At 43.0% G+C, this 25,742-nt stretch overlaps 1 protein-coding gene across 2 annotated transcripts; it reads right to left on the bottom strand.

Annotated features, from left to right (window-relative positions):
* Positions 1 to 767: 767 nt before the first annotated feature.
* mta2 (metastasis associated 1 family, member 2) lies at positions 768 to 23,810 on the bottom strand. Of its 2 annotated transcripts, none has more exons than XM_035627907.2 (18): positions 23,230 to 23,810; positions 15,806 to 15,873; positions 14,296 to 14,389; positions 9,594 to 9,711; positions 8,849 to 8,912; positions 8,596 to 8,713; positions 8,361 to 8,463; positions 7,892 to 7,991; positions 6,540 to 6,728; positions 6,360 to 6,434; positions 6,191 to 6,249; positions 5,997 to 6,097; positions 4,647 to 4,786; positions 4,331 to 4,559; positions 4,053 to 4,142; positions 3,838 to 3,956; positions 3,557 to 3,699; positions 768 to 3,209 (listed from the first exon to the last, which is right to left on the bottom strand). In XM_035627907.2, the coding sequence occupies exons 1-18, from the start codon at positions 23,255 to 23,257 to the stop codon at positions 3,056 to 3,058; spliced, it is 1,992 nt and encodes a 663-aa protein (XP_035483800.1). In that variant the 5' UTR covers positions 23,258 to 23,810; the 3' UTR covers positions 768 to 3,055. The 2 variants fall into 2 exon arrangements, with proteins under 2 accessions (XP_035483800.1, XP_035483809.1); XM_035627916.2 differs by lacking the exon at positions 23,230 to 23,810 and adding an exon at positions 16,137 to 16,170.
* Positions 23,811 to 25,742: the final 1,932 nt, after the last annotated feature.

Genomic DNA, 25,742 nt, shown 5'->3' with positions numbered 1-25,742 from the left:
TTAATAATGTACACGTGTCTGCTTTCATATTCATAAGAATTAGATTTTGACTACAGATAACTTGTTTTGAACTTGACAATGGTGTTAGCATTATAAGTATGTCTATTTTTTTTTTTTATCTGTTCACCAAAACAGACATACACAAGAGCAGTCTGGGAGCACAGACTTCTGCTAGCCTGTAGTAGTATTTCTGAGTTATGTAAGTGCATTTTACTTGTAAGATTCATGTTGTTTATTCCCTTCTTGCGTGCTAAGTGCTTGTTGATTAGCGAGTAACTGTCATAATGTTCATTTCTTTTCGTTTTTAATTGAAATCCTGTCACACAATCCCTGTTGATGCAATGATCAGAGGCATACATTCTCCTGTGATCTATAGCACACACACTCCTGGGATCAAAGTGATCAAAGGCGCACACACACTCCTGTCATCTAGGATCTCATCTCTTTATTTTACTACATTGTGGAAATTCCTTGTACTGGAGCACATAGGGTCCCTCATGGTTCTTTCTTTGATATCTGACAGTGATTTTTAAAATTGTTTGATTATTTTTCTCTTCTATAATGCACAATTTGTTCTTTTTTTTACCTTCAAATAAAGATGTACAGGATGTTTGCCTGATGTTCAGGCAAAAATCTCATCACCAGAATGATTAAATGTAGGAGTATTTCCACATTTGATATTTTGACACTGAGTAGTAGTGACGGTTGATACCCAGCAGATGGCAGCAGTCTGGTGAACGCCAGAAACAGTCAAGAAGTCTCTCATGTGACCACAAAGAAAAAAAAAATCTTTATTTCTTTTCTTATCAAGATACATTAAAGGATACAGAGACATCGGAATAAAAAACACTTGAGAAAAACTTTCAATTGTAGCATGTTTGTCTCTCCGTCATACAAAAATCAGCACCCTGTCCCTTTAGAATGTTGCCCCTGGTTCAAATGACCTGTCCCACCCCCACCCAATGAAGGAGAGCAAAGTTCCACATGTACAGTAGCCTATTAGAGCCATCTCCACAATAATGTAGAATTACACATTTAGATGTAAAAAACAAAACAAAACAAAAAAAAACCTTTCCAATATGCCAGCTTTCCACTTTTCTTTCCACAGATTAGTATTTGCTACAAAGTCAACACTTCAGTTTCTTTCTTTTTGAGAAATATTACAAAGCCCACATTGGGACCAGACTTGCTTATAAACCCAGTGTAACCCCTCGCTGCTGAGGATACAAAGGAATTATAATTATCCAATTAACAACTTACTTTTAGTACTCACCCTTTCATAATTGTACCGACAGGGGGGGGAAGTCAAATAAACAAAGCAAATGAAAGCACAAGTTGAGACCTAGATTCCTTTCACATCTTCATCAAACCCAATCACAATCATCAAACATCGACAGAAGATGAATAAGGCCATGGGATAAAAAGTTCTAAAGCAGTGAATCAATATTTAGAGGGAAAAGTATGACTTCAATCTCATTTTACTTTTTAAAAATATTTTTAAACGACAAGTTTTTGGCCATAATCGTCTTCCATACGTTTACATATTGCTGCGTTATTAACAGACTTTCATCAACTGACCAGTAACATATTTGCGACGGTTTCATTCAAACCAACCAAACACTACATTTTCAAAAATGTGGCTGCAGCTCAAGTCCAACATGACCTCAGGGTGAGTGGACATCAGCCCTGTCCCATGTTATGGCTTCAATCAGGACTCAGAACCTCAAAGCCACATGTTCTCCGAGCGTGGCAGGTCACAGTAACTCGTGCAAATCCATCTGAATGTCATTAAATACAACACGATCCCTCCTACAGACGCCTCAGGTGGGTGAAGAGAACAGGAGAGGGGACGTCCCATGCTCAATTTTCTTTTTCAAATAAAAAGACTACTCTTATGCCTCGTGAAGGTTCACACAAAGTATGGAAGATTATTAGTCACAACATATCAAGTGAGCACCAAACAAGAGTTGAGTCGGCTTTTAACTTCAGGTCATAACAAACCGTAGAAAAACACATCGGTAAAATCTGGATTCATTAAGAAAAAATTAAAGACAAAAAAAATTGACAACGACATCCACATGGTGTTTTCTCATTCCACTGGTTCCATGTTTCCACCGGTCAGTGCAGAACCTTGATGTTAGAACAGTTATCAACCTTTAACACTGACAGGATGTGTTGCTGTCAAACTGATACTTGATCACCTGTCAAATCATCAGATTCATGGATGATGAGACTTATGGTGAGTTGTGGTCGTGAACCTGACGACTGAGTGAGTGCTGCTCGTTTTCACTTGTCACAGCACACACTCAAATCTTCTCAACTTTTTTGTGCCCACTCAATACTTTTGACACTGAGGGTCTTCCACTGGGAGGAGGGTGCAGACAGGTTGTTACCTGTGGGGAGGGGCCCAAGCTGTGACAGGTTCCCCTGCTGGGATGATACATGGACTGTGTTCATATAGTCCTTGTATCATAATATCTACTGCTGGAAGGGAGGAGGAGGAGGAGGACATCATACGAGTTGAATCCACATCTCATGTCAACCCCCCACCCATTGATGCTTATATTTACACACAGACAGCGACGCCGAGGGAAAACAGTGTGCTTCATCACCTTTGTTTCAGTATGAGAAATATCTTGATTTAAATTACACATTTAAAAAAACAGGCGGCATTTAAAAGTAATTCAGGATCTGGAATAAAATACTACAAAGCCCAAAGTCGTTTGTGTGTGTGTGTGTGCGTTTGTGTGTGTGTGTGCGTGTGTGTGTGTTTCAGTACATCGATGCGTTTTTGTGTCTACTGGTTTAATATCATGGAAATGTACAGTCATTTAAGTGCTTGTGTGTGTTTGTGTGTATGTGTGTGTGTCACACATTAACTTTTGGGAAGTAACAGAGGACTAAAGAAAGATGACACTGAAAAGAGGGAAGATAAAAACTACAGGTATGGCGCAATGTGCTGCCTGTAGCCGACAGCCTGAGCACAGACCCTTCCCCAACTCCCTCCCAACCCCTGTGTCCTGTTAAAAGACCCCCCCCTCGTCCATCCTCCCCTTCAGTCCTCCAGGACGATGGGTTCGCTGGTGCTGGTGGGGAGCAGGGGCATGGCCAGGGAGCGGGGGGGCGGGGGCAGCTTGATCCGGACCAGGAGGTGAGGTTTTCTTGCCGCCCGACGCATCTCTGACTGGGTCAGATGTTTCCTCAGAGCCCTGAGAGGAAGAGACCGGCAGGAGAAAACATCACGGTCTGTACATGAGATGAGCCTCCGATGTACAGCAGCACAGTGGCAGATAAATGAGCTGGAACAGTGACGGGTTGCTTTTGGCTCGTTCGTTTTTCACAAGGCAAAACTGGATCCACTTGATCACAACCCAAAAGCAACAAGTGCCAAGATTCTTGACACAAATGTTATTTGAGATCTTTTATAATTCTTATTAACTGAGGGTCAGGGCCCAGAGACGTCTCGTCATAATCATGGATCGTTAGCAAACAGTTTCGTCATAGTGTTGGTTAAGGAGGAGAACACTGATAGATTGGTGGAAGGTGCAGCACAGACCTGGTGTCCTTTGTGGCCACAAACACCACGGGGTTGGGAGCTTCCCCTTGGCTGACCTTCTGCCGCTTGATGACCGACTGGGAGGTGGTCCTCATACCTGAAGTGTACGGCCTCCCGTTGGCTGGGTAGGGGACCCCCGTAGCCTGCGAACAAATGAAAAACTGGGATAAATCCTCGCTCTTGTCGTTTCGTTTTAAAAGACAAAACAGCAGGTAAGTAACAATGAAGGAAGTTTGTTTGAATGATAGTTAGTTATTTAACTATGAAAACACAATACTGACGCTGTCAAAGCCCCTCTTCCCCAGAAGGCTCTGGCCCACTCTAGGCTGGCTGGCCTGGTTCCTGTTGATGGGAGTCGGGGGTCCTCTGGAGGCCTTCAGTTTCAGAGGAGCTGAAATGGCTGCAGACACAACAACAACAACAATACGATTCAACAACACGATCACACAGGACGACAGATGTCGAGAGGAGTGGTGGTCACGTGACCAGCTCTTACCTAAATCCTTCACTATGGTGGCCAGGGAGGGTCGAGGCACCAGCTTGCTCTTTAGAGGAGTTTTTGTGGCTTTGGGAAGCCTGATGATACCTGAACAAAGACACATGACCAGTCACACATTTTGAATGGACTCGAACCGCTGATCTGCTAATGTAAATGCAGAGTACAATCTACGAGAGTAAAATGACCTTTAGACTTCATAGAAAGTATGAGTCCAGTCTGACCTCATTAGGAAACAAGTGAAGGTACTGCGGATGTGTGTGTGTGTGTATACGTACACTCAGCCTTGACGGCGTTGGCGTTGATGGAGGCGTAGGGGCGCCGTGCGGCGCGGCGCGGCTGCAGGATGTCCTCGCACACCCGCCGAGCGATGCGGGTCAGCTTGGTGGTCTGCAGGATGAACGTCTGGCGGTTTTTGGCCAGTAGCTTTGCGCGGCCCTCGTTGCGGGTGAACGGCGACATGCCCTGGACCTCCTGGCGTGTCATGTGACCGCGGGGGCCCGACTCCTGGACAGAGAAGGGTCGTGGTTTATTTCTGTAATTTGTTTAATTTATCATCTCAGATTAGACCTGACTGTAAGGAAGTGAACTTACAGAGCCACCCCGAGCAGCACCCTCTAGCTGTGTGGGGGTCTTCAGGCCCCCGTACTTCTTCCAGTAGATCCAGCAGGAGGCGCACAGTCTGCACTGCATGTTGGGAGGCCCCCAGGCGTACCACTGGGGAGACTGGGCCGCTGGGTGAGACAGGGCAGTTTGTGTCCTTAAATATACAGACTTACTAATGACATTGATCAAAACTGGGACTCAAATTAAAAATCTGCAGACAGCTGCAGACAGTCTCGACCACAGACTCAAAAACACCACAATGGCTGCACAATAATGTCTAACAACAGAGTCTGTGGATGAGACAACATGTGACATAGAATCGTTGAGATGGAAGGAGACATAGAGTCATGATTAAAGAAAATCACAATTGGCCGCATGCAAGAACATTTTCGTATTCTTATCCTCCTACATCTGTTCCTACCATAAATTAGGTGCGTAAACAAGATGAATGTCACCTGTGCGCATTTGAGTGAGTGAGTGTGCCCACCGATCACAAATTAGCATAATCAACCCTCCCACAAAAAAAGTAAAAAGAAAACGTTCGTGAAATTGGAGATTGAATTTCTGTTTCCAGACATCTAGTAATAAATGAAAGTCTATATTTTAGCAGTCAGCAGGAGATTAGTGACGGACTAAAGCAGAGCTGTTAATACTGAGTCACCTGTGAATCGCACTGTCACAGAAATAAAGAGGAAATGCAGCGATATGAAAATGGCTTATTAAAAAATAACACTTGCCACAGCGAGGCGATCAATGACTGCAGGGAGGTCTAGCTGAGGACTCCGTCACTGATATGAATCAAAAAAAATAAGTGCCATAACCGGTGATGTTTGCACAACACAAACTGGGAGCTATACCACGGCTCGAGTGACATAACACTTATGATGCTCTCTGCAAGTTGACTAGAGATGTCTAATTTCAGAGAATTTTTAGTAAATGATGTGAAAATAACTTGCATGGGGACAATAAATAACTGACATATAGCCAACAACATGCATGCCAACTGCCAAAGATCTGCGCTCCCCTAGCCATTGCGCAACACTGTTAACAGGTACATGCATACATGTAGAATTATATTACGAATCGAATTGTCAACATAACGAGGTGAAATATATTAATATATATATATTTAAATTTAATTTATTTTAAAGAAGTTCTCCTAAATCACTCGTAGGCACGATTTAGGCACAAATCTGTTTTTGCACGAATGGTTCTTGCATGAGGCCCAATGTCTCTGCTCAGATTCATGTGACTGTTTCTGCAATTAATCATTTATTGTCTATATTTTAGCTATGTTTAGATCAATTTGGTAGAGATCTTCAAAGTGTGTGGACTTACTGTGGCAGCTCTCACAGCTGAGGCCCTTCTGGAAGCCTGCGGCTCCGTTCATACCGGGCTTGCTGCCCGGCACCATGATCTGGTTAGGGTTGGGTTTGGTGCTGGTTAAGGAAGGAGAGGAGAGAGAGTTTATTTTGACAGCAGTTCCAACACGAAGGTTGATGCTCGGTGTAGCAGTTGACAGTCACACTCACTAGGTGGGGATGTACACCTGCTTCAGCTTGCTATCGGCCTCTGCTGCCTTCAGTCGCTTCTAATGGATAAAACATTTGGGGTTATTGGGGAACTTGGTAGAAACATGTAGTGGAAACCCTAATAAAGTGCTCTGTGTTCATTTGCGGATGCTCGAGGCAGCTGACCCACCTGTTGGATGTAGCGGTCTGTAGTCTTCCACATGTAGTAGAACTGGACCACACTGGCTAGAGACTTCCAGGGTAACTGAGGAAAAGAGTGTATACAGAACAATTTACAGAGTTTTTAATATCATCACTATTTAAGTTTTGACTCGTATAGTGTGCGAGACAGCAGAGTAGGAGAACTCACAAAGTCCTGGCGAATGTCGTTGAAGTCTTTGCCGTATTTCTCCAGAGCCTCCTCGAACAGCATGGCCTCCGAGGCACTCCACTCCTCCATCTCATCGCGGCACAGCACGGGGCCTCCCTGAGGCACCAGGGTGGACATGGCCTTCGCCAGGTCGTAGCTGTTCTTCTGCAGTGTGTCCATAGCATGGAACTGACCGAGAGACAGAAAGGAGCGTACATCACAAATACTTCTCGCTGGAACTGAAATCACATGACAATCTCTCTGATGTCATAGGATTTCACCCACTGTCAGACATGGATCCTCTGTAAACAACTTTTAACGAAAAGTAGCTTTCAAAAATTGGAATAGACATGTTTCTCCATTTGGGTTATCAGACAGTAGAGGAAATATGAAACAGTGACTGAGACACAGGATTGTACAACCATGTCATGTGAAAAGAATCACCAGACACAGGAGTTAAAGAGGAAGGCTGGGAGGCCTCAGAGAGTAAGGTAGAGGGGCTTCTACAGAGATAGCTTATAAAATGAAGTCTCAAGAGAAGCCTGAAAACTCGGCACCTGTAGCTACCATGTCTTTGGGTGACAAACGTTTAAAACTAAAATTGAGTTTACATGGCTGATCCTGCTGTTGTGGACCAGTGCACCCAGGGCACTTGGCCCAGCTTAGCCAGCAGCTTAACTAAAGGAGACAAATGATCCACGTATTCAGTTTCATAAATCTAATTTTGGTTGTTACTTGAGAATGTTTACATGCTCTAATGTTCAGTAAACACGTTGTTTTTCTAGTACTGTTCATTCCACCTGTTCCTCTTTCCAGACCAGAAGTTTATCACATGATGCCAGAGTGTGAGCACTCCATCTCAACGACCTCCACTTAGACCCATCAGCTGCAGCGAGCCAGACGGGCTGTCACTAATACCTCAGCAACAAACTGCAGCAAGACCACTGGAGCTTTCACCCCATTACAGACATGGTCTTGATAAATACTGTCAAACAATGTCAACGTTTGACAGTGCAAGATAAAGAACATAAAGATTCAATAAACAGTACAGACTGATATTGCTGTCCAGCTCCAGGTATAAGATTACATTTACAGTGATTAACTATGATTTAAATGCTTTGCAGCCAGTTAAGAGAGCATGAACGTCTGGGTCACAGGTACACCACTGCTGTTGCTGGTGTGTAGTATTCTTAATTCTACATTATGTACTAAATGGCTGTTTTTATACAGGAAAAGTACTTTACTGTTGACAACCATCAAGAAAGACGTGTGCTAATAGAATTAATTTCAAGAATAAAAAAACTTCACAACCAGTGAATAAAAAGGTTTTTCCTGTTTCACTGTGGTCTCACCAGTGTGATGTCTCTAGAGGCTGCAGCTGCACTCATGTGGAGGCTGGGCTGGCGGATGGAGCTGCTGCAGTCCAGGGCCCGAGCAAACGTCCCCACAGCTCTGAAACAAACACACGGGCACACATCACCGACCTGTGTACTGCTGCTGCTGTTCAGGAAATCACCACTAGTGGGAGTGTTTTGCCAAAGGAACAATTTATAGGAAGCAGAATGATTCGGTCCAAAACCACTATATTATATTTACTACACATATTCTAAAGCATATTTGGAAGACATTATACAAAATGTTTACTTGCCCTATAAACCAACTCAGTCCCATAACTCAACTTGTTTATATCTTAGGTTTGGTTCCTGCAAACAACTGATAAGCATGTGAAGATCACCAAACTTTTCCATTCAAGTTGTCATGGCAACAGGATCTAGAGATGATGATGATGCAACTAAGTGACAGATGGCAGGGGAGCTTTACCTTGCCACCACCAGAAACTGGTCAATTTGAGGGTCTTTGAGCTGGTTATTGGGGTCCCACACCTTGGTCTCCAGCTTCTCCTGGATGCGGTTATCTGATTCACCTGAGACGAGGAGAAGACAGTTTTAACATCACCCACTGGACACAAAGGAAGCTGGTCCCACTTCTCGTTTTGTTGGTGGGAGCAGTGAAAGAATTCAAGAAAACTTTGGTTTGCTTTCAGTGCGGTGCTCACCCTCAGCGAGCTTGTCGGGGATCTCTGCCTGGTACTTGGAGCCCACACGGATCTCACCCTGGTCTGCCAGAAGGGTCTTCTGGACGGGGTCGAACACCAACGAGTAGAAGAAACAGTCCTGCACAGATCATACAACAACACATTACAGTTGCTTGCCATATGAATTGTGTTCCAGCAGTTATTCGACGGGGGGGGGGGGGGGGGGGGGGGGGGGGGCACTCAGGGGCACCCTGAGTGGCAGATGGCATCTTACCTCCTTCTCCAGGTAGCCAGCCAAAACATCAGTTTCATTGAGGAGGGTGACGTTACATTTCCCCCTGAGGAGACAAGTGAGGAGATCAGAATGTCCGAGACAAAGATGAACAAACGTTCCACAAAAACAAGGCTTGATGAAAGATATTTCATACAACAATATTGCCGCCTGTGAGAATCAAAGCTGCACCTAAACTTATCACAGGCAAATGATGAAGTCAAATAACATGGGTACGGTTTAAACTGCAGTCTTATAAATAACTATAATCAAAAGAGCACATTTTTTACCAGCTTAACCAAATATTATCGTACATCATGTTGTACAAACTAGTGGACACAACTCCCTGTGTGAGACAGTTCAACACAAAACATCTGAAAGTACTGCTCACAAAGTTATTAAAACAGTTATTTAAAGTACTAACAGCTTCAAGTGTCTCTGAAATTTAATTGAGAGAGAGAGAGGGAACTTTTGGACATGGTCAGTTGAGAGGAAATATTTCATGAGGCCCTTTTAAACTATGCCTCATGTTTCATGCCTCTCTGATTGACAACCTGCAATAATCAGTCTATGACTAATAAATAAAGAGAAAAACAAAAAAGACTTTCAAGCTAGAGGAAATATTTAAAGTTTTATGATTCATTTCCTTTTCAGATCACATCCACCGATAACTTGATGAATATTAAAACATGGGCACTGCTACAACTTTGGTTTGTGCCGCTCTGTAAGAGGGTCAGTGAACACGTACCGTATGTGAGTAGCGGGTAGAGATTCAAACTGTCGAGACAGGAAGAGCTCTCTGTGCTTGAGCTGGTGTTTCTGTTGTTCAGCCAGCACCGGCTGCTTCGACTCCTCCTCAAATTCTCCTGAAAGGACAAACATCATTATGAAACATTACACACACGCGCACACAAGCATGCACGCACGCACGCCATTTTCTGCCCCCTGGTGGTCACGGGACAAGAAGCAGCAGCTTTTGAGTTCACATACAGGAGGTTGACTGTAGATCACACAACTGATCTGAGGCCAGAGTAAAGCTTCTGGTATCGTCAACCGGCTGTCAAGGGGTTAACAATCTGGCTGCCACTCCTCAACATATTATATTTTGTTGTAAGATATAACAGATTCACTGAAGAGAATACACATGTCTATTTTTATTTAGTAAGTTGCCATAATGAATAATGAAACAATATCATTAAAGGCACCTAGTCTCAATTTCTTGCCCATTCCGAGTTCATAGATACAATCAACATGTGTCTGATGGACCCGTTCGTACACAGAGCTATGGTTGTCACGGACAGTGTAGTTTCACACACTTCACTGGAGCTGCAGTTGATCTGCTATGTCTTCTAGACTAACTTTTATATGACATTCTTCTGCTTTTTCCCCCCAATATGTCAATTTCTTACTTTACTTCTGCTTCTTACTTGCTGCAATATTTCAATGATTCTCCATGGCAGTTTATAAGAGTTCAAAGGTCATCAGTTTATTAGGGCGGAGGAAGATTGGCCCTGTGTCATTTCTGGTTTGATTTCTTGAAAGAAAAAAAATAACTGCACATGATCTTTTCCATCCACTACCATATACAGAACAACCAATAACAATTAAGCCATTGGCATGTGCGTGTGTGTGTGCGTGTGTGTTAGACCACTAGATTCCGCATTCCCAATTTCAGGCGGGTGTGTAATTTGTTACAAGCTGGGGGGGAGGGACTATAACACTCCATCTCCGTGGACTCCGCCCCTGCACTCTGCCAAGGGAAACCCTGTCAGTGAGGGCACGGGAGGGAGAGAGATAGCGAGCCGGAGGGACGGTACCTTTAGCCACACCCCTTTTCTGTTAACCTCTCGACTCCCCTCCCCCCTCCTCCTGTCCGGCTGGTCCCTGCCAGACAAAGTAGGAAACCCTGTGTACCAAACCTGAGGCGCCCATCCCCCCCAACATGTATCCCCAACTCCACACACACACACACACACACACACACACACACACACACACACACACACACACACACACACACACACACACACACACACACACACACACACACACACACACACACACACACACACACACACACACACACACACACACACACACACACACACACACACACACACACACACACACAAAGAAACAAGTCAGAATGAAGCCGTTCTGTGACAGATCAAGGGCCTTTTGTTCTGCACAAAGAATTGATGTGTGAGTGTAGAAGGAGGAGGAAGAGGAGGGGAGAAGAGATTAAAAAAAAAAAAACAACAACCAGGCAGATAAAGCGCGAGGTTTAATAGAAATGAGCAGCAGTAGATAGAAGGCGCTCGTTCACTTCATCATTGCGCAGGATCATGACCATCTGAGTGTTTCTTGTAGCACAACTGCCATTTACAACAGGCTTACTTCAGATAGTTTGGCTTATTTTCAAAAAATTCTGTCACAGGGGGTTAAATAAATTAGCATGAAAAAACATGGTCCAGCTAAGTGTTATAACAGGTGACAGTCACTCTACCAAAACGACTGTACCATAGTATGATGTAGACCACAGGTTTAGCAGCCGATAAAAATCTAATCGTCACAGTACGACAGACCATAAGCTCCAGTTATTTTAAAATATAAAGTTTGTTTATGAAGCCTCTGCAGTTTTACAGTCAGCGGATGTGTGAGCTTCCTATGGTGCCCAGCAGGTATCACATTAGCAAGAACAAAACTCATTTGTTCACATGTAACATCATGCTCTCAGAGGAAACATTCCAATACGAGGATTGCTGCATTACAAACTTTGCAATGAATCAATGGCACATTACAGGAGCTCAGGAGGAGGAAGCAGTACAAGTGTCCTTGGGCAAAACGCTGAACCCTAAATTGCCCCTGACAGCTGTTTGGTCAGAGTGTGAATGTGAATGTGTTATAGAGAAGCGCAGCATGTAGTATTGCTGCATGAAAGTGTGCGTGTGTGAATTGGGAATTGGACTTGTAGCTGCCCACCACTTCCTGGTGCTTCAGCCCTGAGCCAGAGCCAACTTCAGCACAGGCATGTGGACAATAACCTGCAAGGTAAGAAGACCTGCTAACATTAGCCATGCTTACCAATGTGACGGCGTTTACCTGCAGATGCTGAGATTTAAATGTGCTGAATTCAAAGCGTTTTCTTGCTTTTAGATTCATCGATTATTCTAAATTTGTGTGTGTGTGTGTGTGCGTGCGCGTGTATAGATGTCTTTGTCTGAAGCACTGCAGCCCAAGAGGAGGAGGGGGGTGTAATGAGTGAATGTGATCAGGCTTCAGTAGGCCGCATGACATTAGCAGCAGCACACTACCTCCACCCTCCCGCCTCCTTGGCTCTATGATCACACACACATAAGACACAGACTGGGCTCACAGGCTGGATCCACATACTGAGACATTATGAGACCATATCACTGATACAAATGTTGGAAATAATAAGAATTTTGTAATTTTTAAAAAAAGTATGATTATTATTGTCATTTTCAACTCTGGTAGTGTCAACTCACTTTTACTACTTCACAATCCGATTCACCGGTGTCAGTCACTAAAACCTGAAGTGGTTGAAGTTGATAAATACATACATAAGTTCAATAAATGTGTGTGACAGTGAAAAAAAACTGATGTAGAATACTGAATTTACACAACATACTTTTCACAGGCTTCTTGATCCAAGCACTTTAGCCTCTGATTCGGAACGTTCCAGTTTATGAGCTTAACTTTTTGATATGAATGCGTGTTTGTTTTCCCTTTTTTTTTTTCCAACGTCAACCTTTGCTCTGGGCTCCAGACAAACATCCATTCAGGCCAAAAAGGATTTTTCTATATAACGTTACTTATCTTATATGACAAACTCAACTGAGTGCTAGCTAATGACTTCAACTATTCTCACTTAATCCAAGACAAAATCCTGGAGCACGTCATCTCGCGAGTTACTATAGTTACAATCACCCAGACCAAAACATTGATATGTTCCAATGTGCAACACAGGTCCATCTGTCTTGCTGGCAGGACCTCGTGAGTATGTCGGGCTGGTTAAACACAGTGTGACCACCGAGAGGGCACCTCACAGCAGCTTCACTCGACCAAAGTCTATTGTTTTCATCTCAGCCCTAAACACTTAGTAAACACTAGGTCGTACAGGACAGTAGTTACCGAAGTTATATCTGTGGGATCGGGCAGGTCGGGTCATAAAAATAAGGGGTCTGACATATAGCTGATGCGTCACTGGTGGTGAAGTGCTACATCATTCATGAGGACAACGGGAATTACATTCTGCTCTGTAGTGAGCACCTTCACCTCATCGGGCAAATTAAGCAAACAAAAAATCGGGAATTCTAAGAAATACAGGAGCTTATTTAGGTCATCAGCAGCAGAAACGGGAATAAAGAGGACATCTAATGGAATCTATAGAACTATAAAGCAAGTATCTGTCTGTGTCCTCTGCATATCTTGAGAACCATTCATTTATACACATTCACAGTTGGTTCATAATCTGGTGCAATTTGGACATGCAGCACGTTAAGTGTTTTTGGTTTGTTTGGTTGGTTTGGTTGGTTTGTCAGTAGGATTATGCAGATATGTAGATTTCCACAAAACTTGTTTGAAGGATGGGGCAAGGATCGAGACAAAAGCTTCTGAGTGACATTCTAGTTATGTAACTGTATTGCAAATGCGCAGATCGCCATAGAAACGTATATTTAATTATTAGGGCTGTCAATAGATTAATTTACTTAATCTCTGAATTTCAACAGTTAATCATGATTAATCACATTTTTAAATCATATGTTTAAAATTCCATTATTTTTTTAGCTCATTAACAGTGTAAAGCATTTCTTACTCCAGAGTCTTGATTGGGAATCAAATAAACAAAGAGTTTTTCAGGAGTTTCAGTTTAGTTGCTTTCATACAGGTCCTGTTTGCATCCCGAGACAGACAGCCATATGATGGATTGGAACATGCCAGCCCAACAACCTGCCTTAGACCCAAAATTCTACTATGTTCACTGGTCTGCAGTTGGTTGCCAGCTGCTCTGACCAAGATCTCCACTGTGCGTCCACCTACACCTGCAGCCTCGCATCCATTGGACGGTACCAGCTGTCAATCATGCTGTATTCATGCCCCAATGCATAACACACTTTCTGGTCTATTGTAATCTAAAAGGGACCAAAACTTACAAAATTAACGTCATGCTGTATTGAAGAACACGTGAAACTAGAGATGAACTCCTTTGGGAAAATGTTTACTGACATCATAAATCAGTTAGTAATTTCTCATAGACTTCTATATAAACAACTAGTGGAGTCGCCCTCTGCTGGTGATTCCAGAGAATACAGGCTTCAGGCACTTCTGCATTGGCTTCACTTTGAGAACCCGGTGACCACGTCCCTTTTTATATACAGCCATGAGTAGACATAAAAAGAGGCTTGGGCTCTGGGGTTTCTACTCACTTGCATTGCTGTCAGCCAGCGTGTTGAGGTTGCCAGAGATGTCTCGCCTCCTGAACAGACACACCACCTTTGCCTCCACATTCCCATTGGCTGTCTGTAAAAGAGCGAGTTAGTGGTTACAAGTAAGCACCATAATGGAGTACTGCTTTAACTACCTCTGAGATGGAAGTTGCTTATGGGGTCACCACTTACTACCCTTAGTGAAGGATTAAAAACACAACTCTGACATTTTCCAAAATCAAACAAAGTACTTCTCATCACCTGTTAACAATTTTGTGCATTGTTTATTCTGTAAAATAGAAGTGATTATATTGGCAAACGTTTATATTGGCCGATATTATCTGCCGCCCGCTATATCAGTAGGCCTCTACTGCTAAGTTTAAATAAACCCTTCTATTTGTAATAAATTTGTGTTGGAATGCTTTGTGTTTATCATTATTATGTGTTTACCACAACATTTTTATATGTTGTGAAATAGGTAATAGTAATCGCCCATTCGTTACGCATTAATGTCAATTTTTTAGCCATTTCAGCGAAGGACAATTCATCTTTGTGAAAGTTGTGTGCTTCATATGACACAGTCACGCTACTGGCACAGACAGTGACACCGGCCAGCTTACAAGTTAAAACTTTGCTTGCAAGATGTCGATAAATGAAACGCCTAAAGTGATCGCTACAAGGTTGACTGTCAGGTTTGAAACAGGAAACTGGAATATCTGCAGCAGGTTTGGCAAATCTCCTGAAACTGTAAGTAACAGCTGAGCAGTCTTGCAATGGCTAAAATGTCTGTGTTTTTTTATATGTATTATGACTGATGTTAGTGTGATCTGCATGCCTCCCTCACCCCGACAATCCGGAGCTTCAAATATTTCCAGGTAAATCCCACTGAAGCTTTGGAGCCACACAGGACACATGCTGTGGTGCTTCCATCTACATTCAGGCCTGGGCCACTCTCTCTCTCCTACCATCCATTCATTGTGCCGAGAAGCCATTAACACTCAGGATGATACAGTCCTTGTGCTCAGCACAAGCCCTTCAATGTAAGAGTATTACATAAATGAGCTTAATCCTTTGACTGGGAAACAAGCCTGTGTCATATGCTACTGCTGTTATATAAGTGGCTGTCGTTACTGTAGCTATGGTTTGCCAACGTAACGTGTGTCTGGGAAAGAGCGAAAGTGTGTTGACTAGAACCATTTGTGAGAAGTCCTAAAATCAGAACTATCGTTAAAAGGTGCTGAAAATGCTAGTTTAAATGAACACAACCTTAATAAGTAAATCTAAAGGGCAATGTTGTGCATATGGTTTTCCCAAAGTCTTGGTATAATATCAGCTCATTTGTAGGTCATTTCAGAATGAAAGACAATGTTGAAAAATGCACATTCACGATTATACCATTGTATCGTGAAACCGGTAACCGTTTACTTGCTAGATAATAATACACAATAATATAAAGGATCATCGTATTTGAAACATGAGACCTATGAAAGACAAGGAGAAGACGACCAACCTTGTTGAGCTCTTCTATTCTGCGGATCAGGTAAGGGTTGCTGGAGGAGTTCTCAAAGTACACATAATCTGGAAGAAACAATAGAAAACAAAGACATGACAAATTAATGCTATGTACAGTGGAAAATTCACATTATTGCACAACCATAGCTCAGAAATTAAATACTATAATACTTTAATAAATATTCTTCTAACAAGAGAGATTACAACAGCCCGATATACGTGTCTGCTTGACCCTCTGATAGATACCGCCGCATTTCCGTTAGTAAATCCCATCTGCTCTGTACCATGTTTTGTGGGTGAAATGTCGAACTGAAAAGATTTTGGCGAACCTGATGGACAGGAATCCATTAACCCTGACACACAGCTCTTACTTGAAGCCTGTCCCGAAGAGTCTGAGAAGCTGTAAGGAGACCCAGTCACTGTAATGTGAGCTTCAGGAAGATTATTCGACCAAACACAATGATTTTGACAGAATATTATCCACTGATTTGATGTGCGAGATTGTGTTTGAGGTATCGGCACTAGAATCATATACAAGTCATAAACTCATGGTGTAACCGATATCATGTACTCGTCGCAGTGATCCACTTGCACTACCATGTATCAAGCTCCCTCCCACTGTAACTGACATAATTAATTTTTAATCATGAACAATCTACAAACAAATTTTAATTCACAAAGTTTCAGAATAACCGGATTTAAATGTCCACGTGAAAGAAAAATGAGGAAGCATGATGATACTATTGGAACTATTAGAATACCATTATGCAAATAAACAGGATGTCGCCTGCAGCTGCAAACAGTCTGCAGTGTGTAATCTGAAGTTCACAGTCCACACTAATACATTGTCATTTTAAAATGATCTCTGTAAAGACGGGCATTTTGGTTCTGTAGAGAGAATCACTTGACCAAGCAGATTTTCTACTCTGCAGTCGGTTGCTTAGATTCAGAAACTGCTATGGAAGAGCAACAGCAATGGTGAAAAATAATATTACTGAAACATTGATGAAGTGGAACTGTTACAGTGTCAGCAGTTTTGCATTAACAGCTGGTAGTTGAGGCTAATGCCTGAATGACAAAGTCACAGGTTCTGCCTGTCAAGACTAAAACACAACCCCTTCAAACTTAGAAAAGTCTTAAATTAATGCATAGATGGATAGACGCGGCAACATGGCCAGAATGCACACTAGTGCATTTCTTGTACTGCACTGTAACTTTTAGCAACTGTCTTATTCTAACTTAAAATTGTATTTTTTAAATGTGATTTTATCTGTTTCCTTCCAATTGCTTTTAATGGTTTATGTAAAGCACTTTGAATTGTCAAGAAGCCTGCAGATAAGGGGGATTCACATTTTCACAGCCGTGTTCAGTCTCCTCCATCAAATCCACAACTCTTTACAGTCCATCCTGCTAACCACAAGTAAACCTCCCCGCACAGAGCACTGAGACATCATCTTCTTCAACTGAGCTGTTATTAGCAGCAGAATGAATGTGGCAGAGGGGGAAACAGATCAATTGCAGTATGGTTGGAGTGTAACACAGACACCTCTCAGAGAAAGCTCTCAGGCTATGCTCATTATGCCACATCAAATATCCAAAAGCCTAGTCAGAGTAAATCCACAAGCTAATAGTATTTCCTGTCATAGGGATTCAGGTTGTGGCTCTGGTATCAAGTAGAAGAGCCCATGTACACCACATGTTCCCACACATGGGGTGAAAACATCTGTTTATGGCTTGCAGCACACACTCCCTCTCTCTAGCATGAAATGCTACCTCCACCAGGAAAAAGTAACACGAGCAGACTGAGACAGTGAGGCACCTGAACACAACAATCAGAATTGTGTTGGTCGGGATTGTACGCAAGTGCGTGTGTCAGTGTCAAAAGTCTGTGTTACACCTGAGAGCGATGGGCAGATAGTGTTTTGCTCACCCTGTGCCACTACAAGTCAGCCAAGTGTGGGGTGCATTAACAACCACAGAAGTGGAATCCCCATCTCCATCTGGGACCAGTGTCCCGTCTTTATTTGAATTTTATCTTGATCAGTAAAACTGTGTCCCACCAGCCATACTCCTTCTTATACAGGTGGGTAGGGCTGGACATTTCATACATACTTTTAATCAGGACTTTGGCTTCCAGTGATTATAAAAACTAAATAATCAAGACAAAATGATGCTCTCATTTGTCTTGTGTCATAAAGCCAGTGCACACATCCCTCTCTCTCAGTCTGGATGTTTAGTTCAGCTCCAGTAGACAGGACAGTAACGTAGAGCCTTTGGTCAACTAGAAACATAAAACCAATTCAACTGTTTGGACATTTGAGGTATTCTGATAGTGTTTTACATGGTGGTGTCTGTAATACAAGGTCATTTGAGAAAATTGTTCAATCATCTGAAATGTAATCACAAAATGGACCAAACAATAAAGGATCAAAAAACAGAAAGAAATAAAGGCCCTCAACTTCCTCCACCGCAACATAGTCATTAATTCTGGACATTCTGTAATGCAACCACACAGGTAGAAGATCATAACCTAGTTATCATTTTCATTTTTTTTTTCTATTTGTTTGATTCATATTTAAACGTCAAGTAAATCCGTTGAGATTTTTTCAAAGGTCAATACACACGTTTTCAAAGACAGGGAGTAATTGTGTTAAATAATCGTGATCTCACCATTGACCAAAATAATTGTGATTATGACTGGAACTAAAAAGAGATCATATTTCTCCAGTGTTAGCATCTCTCCATTGGCTTCCTGTAAAATTTTTGAAAAGAATTCAAAATCCTTCTATTCACCTACAAAGCTCTTAATAATCAGGCTCCATCATATCTACCAGAGCTCATAGTTCCATATTATCCCAATAGATCACTTTGCTATGTTAACTCAGGACTACTTGTGGTTCCGTAGAAGTGTAAAAGTAGAATGGGAGGCAGAGACTTCAGCCACCAGGCTGCTTACCTCTGGAACCAGGGAGGCAGACACCCTCTCCACATTCAAGGTTAGGCTTAAAACCGTCCTCTTTGATAAAGCTCATTGTTAGAGCTGAACCATCTCTCTGCTGCAACCAACTTAGTTTTCCCGGACCTCGCCTTGCTTCTATGCAAATTAACGAATTTACGCAATCGATTACGTGGACGCGTCGTTGCAGCCCTAGTTAGTAACAGTTGGAAATTGAGGTTAAAAGAAATACTGCTGGACCAGCCAAATGTGATGAAGCTGTGCAGAAGACTCATTGCCCAGCCAGAGGAGTAAATTCACAACAATGACAGAAACAAGCGCTCTCCAGAAGTGCTTACTGCCCCTTTAATTTGCTTGAAGGAAATTTGTATTTTTTGAATCACTGGTTGCACAATGTGACAAAAAATATTGTGTGACCATTAAAGCACATTGTTTCATTTTATGCCTGGTCATCAATCCCTCTTTACTGTAATATTTTTGATCATCTGCCTTTGTGTATTATTTCTAAATTTTGAGGCTCTGTTACTGCAGAAAAATATTGGTTAGAAATATTGGTTATTGTTCTTTTGGATAAGCGATAAAAGAAAAATGTATCGGTCAACCCGATTGTAGAGCTATGTGCTCTTCAGGTGACCCGACTGTTAATTTGTGGTGTGACTCTGCTGCTGCATGGAGCAGTCACTTCAAGTTTAGAACCGGACCATCAGTAAGTATTGATAACTAGAATTTTACAAATTTGAGGTTTTGTATTGAATGGGACCTTCTTTTCAAATAAATAAATACACAAAAATGAACAAAATAGGTTTTATGTCTGTTCATTGAAAAAAAAAAATATTGAAAATTATGAGACTGTGGGGCCAGTTGACAAGTTATGTAATCAGTATGTGCCTGAACACCGTCTACAAAGGCAACCCATTATGTTGATATGAAATGACTTATTATTTAAGAGGAGATTTTGGTCATATGAGATCCTACAGCCATACACTCTGAATATCTCACTGTATCCATAACACTCTTGACCTTTAGGTGTTGGTGTTAACTGTTGGTTAAATTGTTTATTTAAATTTGGCTTCTCAGATTTAATGACAGTGAAATATGGGCTCAAAATATCAGCTGCTGTCAGCTTGAACTTCAGATATCATGCTTTAAACCTTGTACTGATCAGACCACCCAGCATTTATCATTCATCATATCACTGCTGCACACACAGTGCTCCCTTGTAGCTTTTGATGCAGTGTGGATTCACGTCAAGCTCCATCTGGTCCTCCTACAGGCAGGGACAGGGGCTCAGGAGGATATCAGTGGGTTTCTGATGCATCACCACAAGCTGAGATGGAGAAGGAAGGATTCAGACAGAGAGGATGTCTGAATCCTTGCTCTACTTAACACACTGATGGGGACTCCGACCAGAGGAGTACTGCCTCCTCGTTCCCAGTGAAGGAACACAACCTCACCACATTACATAACACTGGCTGAAGCACCAAAAGTGGATTTATGCTCTCATGTGCTTGACATGACAGATACTATTTCTAAAGACATACAGTAGTGATAATTGAGGGAGTTGGGGTTTTTTTTGCATTCAGGCCACCCATCTCTTCATCTTATTTCCCAGTGGGATGAATCAAAGAATGACCATGTTTCACCAGCACTGAGGCCAGATGAGATATTAAACCATCTACACCTCAGAAAACAAAACAGACGTCTCAACTAAAGAATCGTGTCAATGGTGAAAGTGGATCAGCTGGTTTAATGCTATTGTATGATTATAAGAATCAGAGGGTAAAGAAAATGAGAGGCAGCTGCGTTTGTTGTGGACGTATGCGGCTGCAGTGGTGCAGTATGCAGGGTGCTAGAGGGTGAATGAAGAGGAGGAAGCCCTTAGACTCATCTCTGGGGAAGATAGTGATCTTACATGCAGGCTCAACACTCTGCTTCTGAAGGACTGGTGATATAGGCACACACTCCTACAGAACTGCCTTGTACCACCCAGCTGCAACAAAGAAATCCTTCTTGAGCACAAAATCCACAAAAACTTGCTTCACAAATATGAGCTAATTTTGGCCTATAAGCGTTTTAACAACCTTACCGGTGGGGCCTTCATCGTCAAATACATCTGCTATTGTTTCTGCATTATACATCCAAACACATAACCTTGTTACTGTGTGCGCTACTTAAATGTTAATTTGGAAGTCATCACTTAATCATACGCTTGTTGCTAACTGCAATAATATACGGCCTAGGCTTAGAATTGCTCTGGGGATGGATCGATGGACAACCGCATCATCCATCGCTGATGGCTGACAGTCGTTGAGCCCAGCACGGAGAGCCGGTGTTGCTAAATAACTGACATAGTTGATTATCAATATATTTGTTGATTAATTTACTAAAAGGAAACAAATTGGGGTAGACCAGTTGAATACCACGATTTGATATAGGGCAACCTCCCCGGGCATTTTCTTGACGTTTATGTACCAAATCACAGCTTTTACTTATCACGTTTCCAGGGGAAGATTTGTGTTACTTGTTACTTTTGACTCAGCACTATGAAACTCAGGTGTGCAGAGAAAGATGACGCAATTCTCTGTGCTTTATACCATTTCAAATACTCGAATATGGAACTACGCACAGTGACTACATTTGAAGTATCAGCTGGGACCAGCACAGAACATTGAAATGCAAAGAGAGCCATTATTTACAGTTACAGTAGGCCTTGACTGAAGAAACGGACAATCTCGGAGCCCCTGTGCGAATAAACAATACCTGATCCAACATCGTCCCAATCGGCCAGCTTACCATTAATTCAAACAAGACGTGCTCTCGCAAGAAGTGTGTGCCGCCACAATCTAACTTTCTCGGAACGTTGTAGCAGTATGGTGAACCAACTGGACGTGATGTTTCATGCACTAAACAGCACAGGATGCAACCACTTTGCATCGTGGTTAAAACACGCAGCATATCCTGCACAGCAGTGTTTCAATGACGATGACCCAAGCGGCCCGCAGACACCTATGTGGCCGTACGCAGGCGGACAGACGGGCTCGCAGCCGACTCGGCCATTTCTGCCGCCACAAACCCAGACGCAGCGGCGGCACACGGAGTCCTCACACGGTTATCAATGCACCGCGGGCAGCCGCCGAAGGGACGAGGGGACGGATTCACGGCCACCGCTTAGAAAAGTGCTCTTGTTCATATCGCAGGAGCGACGAAACTGTGAAATAATAATCATAAGAATAAAAATATGTACATAGGGGGTTAATCTAGCGGGTAGCTAGCCTGTCCCTGCCGGCGCGTCGTTGCTCCCCACACTCAGGGTGACTTTTAGAAACCTTGTGCGAGCAAATGAGTGGGGGGGCGTGCGGCGACGCCTGTATCACACCAATACTGAACAGTGCGCGTTTTATTTCGTTTCCGCCGAGGTGGTGCAGTTTCAGTCCGGCGGCTCTGCGTTAGGAGCGAGGAGTCTCGCCAATGCTAATCTCGCTAGCCGGCTAGCAAGTTAGCGCGAGCTAGCTAACCCGTTTCACCAGGAATCGACGCCGAACGACGCGTTTTCACTCGCCGCGGCTCCCCGGTACAGAACACACGTGGTACAAGCGGCGATTCTCGCGAAACACTCTCCTTTTTTTTGGGCATCACAGGCGGAAGTCGCAGCGGCTAACGACAGTGCGATATGCGCGGCTACGCTAGCGACGCGTAGCATTCCAAGTTAGCTAGCGCGGCTAACGCCATCCGTTGCGTACGAGGCGATATGGCGGACGCGATAATGGAATCAACCCACCCCGCCGACAGAGCCAGCCGGCCAGCGTTCGGCTAACCGCCGCAGACGTCGCTAGGTCGACGCCGACCTCCCGGCGGCTAGCAGCTAACGCTAACTAGCATCGCGTTCACTTCCAGGACGTTGCCATATGTGCCGACTCCGCGTCAGAAAACGGGACAATTTACGGTCGCCTCGCTGACTTGCAGCTGCACAAAAACGACTCGGCAGACCCTCCCGGTCGACGAGGGTGCATGTATTTTTTGAATTAACTGCCAACTTCTCAGAACAAGTTGACGCCGATCGGCAGCCAGTCGTCGCGCGGGTACCCGGGTGGAGGGGTTTTCTTTGGGTCGGGATTTCACAGCGGTCTGCTTTTGAAAGTTTCATATTTTCATCGGAATAAACCCCACACAGTTTATTATATCCGCACGGGACACAGGCGCGGCTTCGGCGGATCAAACTGAGTTGGAACTAAGTCGTAATGTTGGCGCGATTCGCAGTTGCCCATTGGCCAAAGTCGCGTTACATTGTTGGATGTTTTAACACAATTTGACGTCCTCTCCCATATGCAAGAGCGGACGCTAGTAAAGAGTTAGCATTAGTTAGCCGCTAACGGGACGGACGGCTAGCGGCTAGCTAGCCGCCGTGTGTCGAAACGAACAATCACGTTGAGGGGGGTGTCTTCAAAAAATGTAAAAACATTCCTTACCTCCTACTCGATACATGTTAGCCGCCATTCTCTCGTAACCTCGGTCAAAAGCACTCCCGGGGTATTCCCCTCCCGGATCCAAAAATGGTCGATGGTGATCTATTTTATTCCTTCATTTATCGCAGACAACCCCCGCCGCGAAACAAAGCCGGCGCCGGGCACAACGAGCCGAGCTGTGGCGGGTAAAAAAAAAGTTGAAAGTTCCGCCGATAATGTTCCCGAGGTGAAGCCCCCCCCAAAATAAAAATGAAAGTCTTTGTTTTCGGTCCCTCGGACGACCTTCCTCTCCTCTTCCTCACTCACTCACACATTCACACACACACAGCTAGCTTGTCTCTTACTCCACTCTTCCTCCCATCCTCCGCTCCCAGCTTCATCCTCCTCTTCTTCACCTCCGCTCAGTTCAACACACACACACACACACACACACACACTCGCTGGCCCCCGTCGCTCGTGTGCTAATCGTCATCTTCGGATATTGCCGACAATCTCCGGCGGCTCACCATTAACTTTCACACCGGCCCTGGTTTTATAAACAACCTATAGAGCGAAACATAAAGTGGCACGCGCACGAGCAGCGCACGGCTGAACGTGTGAAACTTAAAAAAAAAAAATAAAAAAAAAAATGTAATATAAAAAAATGTGATAGTGGACGAGAAGGGATTGCCACGTGAAATAGTGTCTAAGCGCGTATGTTAAACATATCGCACACGCGCACACAAAGTTCGGAAAGCTAAGCCACTGCCAGATATATAGAAAGCAGAAAATTGGACTTTCACGCACGCGCGCACACGCGCGCAAAAATAGTGGCGGCAAAAGAACGACACCTCCTTCAAAATAAAATCCCGAGAGCACCAAAGGAAAACTGTCAGAATTTTGAACTATCGCAACAGTGATGTAATGGGTTATCAGTGCACGTGCAGCGAGAATGTATACGTCTATCAGCTGTTGGCGAGGACTTAGCAGACTGTGTCACCTGACTAACAGGTGGAATGTTGAAAATATAACTCACTGTAAAACCAGTCACTCAGAGCAAGTCTTTTTTTTTTAAGTTCAAACTGATCAGATATATAATATAGCAAGTAAGTTTTGACTGGCTACTATGATTGCTTTCTACTTTATGATTTTTGACCTAGTACCCCCTTAAGTATGATCAATATGACATTGGTAGGAACGGTGTAAGACTTTAATTTTATTTCTTCACATCCCTGTGTTATGTATTCATCTCTCACCTTTTTGATCTGTTGTAAATCTTTATGCCTTTGTCTTATTATCAAGTTTCACGTTCTATGTCCTTGTTTTGACATGAAATTAAAAATGTGTATTATTTTCATATAAAATTTACCTACTTCATCAATATTTGAATTTGTCTCATGTTTTCAATTTAATATCTCAATTTAAAATTTTCCAGTATGTCTTCATTTTATTCAATATATGCTTTTTCCTTTTCTTGGCAGAAATGGGATTCCAGATTACACCGATAACTCTCATCTCTAACTTAGAGGGGCACTGCAGTAACTTCTTACAGTTACTCATGTGGTGCACTTGAATACAATTTTGAGGTAATTGTACTTGAGTACTCCATATATACTCCAGAATATACTCCAGTACAAAACATGAACATGTTCATAAAATACTGTGCGTTGCTTTATATGAAACTAACAGTAAAATGAGCCCTTATTCAACCAGCTCCAGTATTACAATTATCATTTCATGCTAATGCATTGGTAAAAAATAATCCAACTCTATAATACCTCTTAAACTGTTGAAGTGACCAACGTGCCTGATCAGACTTTTACTTTGGATTTCTTCACATTTATAATAGTTTCAAGTAATTTCAGTAAAAGACTATATTTCATTACCTCCACAAAGTAGGTAATGTTTTCACTCTGTCCATTTGTTTGCTTCTTTGTATGTTGGTTGATTTGTATGTATGTCAGCAGAATTACGCAAAAACTACTGAATGGATTTCCACGAAACTTGGTGGAAGGTTGGGACATGGGCCAAGAAAGAACCCATACAATGTTGGAGCAGTTTCACACAAAAGGACCCATGATCACTTTCTTTAACATTGTTAAATAAAAAAATGTTTCTCTGTGAATAATGGATGGGTCTTCACGAAAAAAATAACATCAAGCATATTTACGAGACTTCGGTCTATGAGTGTGTCCAATTTGGTGCATATCCAAATAGAAATCTGGATCAGGCAGATTTAAATATGCTTTCATGAGGCGACTGTTGGTCCTCGGCAGAGGTATGATTTAATTATCTTCTCCTGTGAAGTGGCCTTTGTCACCATTGTTAGAACTGGAAGAGTCAGGTTTTTTTTTAAAGTAAAGGAGTTTAATATGAGCTTTTCTGGTTGGAGTTTGAGAATAGGCATTTTCCTCCACACACGCACGCACGCACGCGCGCGCGCGCACGCACACACACACACACACACACACACACACACACACACACACACACACACACACACACACACACACACACACACACACACACACACACAC

Source organism: Scophthalmus maximus, chromosome 1 (assembly GCF_022379125.1).
Source record: "Scophthalmus maximus strain ysfricsl-2021 chromosome 1, ASM2237912v1, whole genome shotgun sequence".
In the NCBI taxonomy this organism is placed as follows: Eukaryota; Metazoa; Chordata; class Actinopteri; order Pleuronectiformes; family Scophthalmidae; genus Scophthalmus; species Scophthalmus maximus.
The sequence above is the reverse complement of the archived record's forward strand: the minus strand, read 5'-3'. Positions and strand labels throughout refer to the sequence as shown.

What these genes read in the sequence shown, in the direction of transcription:
- mta2 (XM_035627907.2), bottom strand. Translation starts at nt 23,257, where the DNA reads ATGGCGGCTAACATGTATCGAGTAGGAG. An exon ending in GAATAGAAGAGCTCAACAAG is followed by an intron (nt 14,390 to 15,805) that starts GTTGGTCGTCTT and finishes GCTCTTTTACAG; the next exon opens with ACAGCCAATGGGAATGTGGA. An exon ending in GTGGCCACAAAGGACACCAG is followed by an intron (nt 3,210 to 3,556) that starts GTCTGTGCTGCA and finishes TCTTCCTCTCAG; the next exon opens with GGCTCTGAGGAAACATCTGA.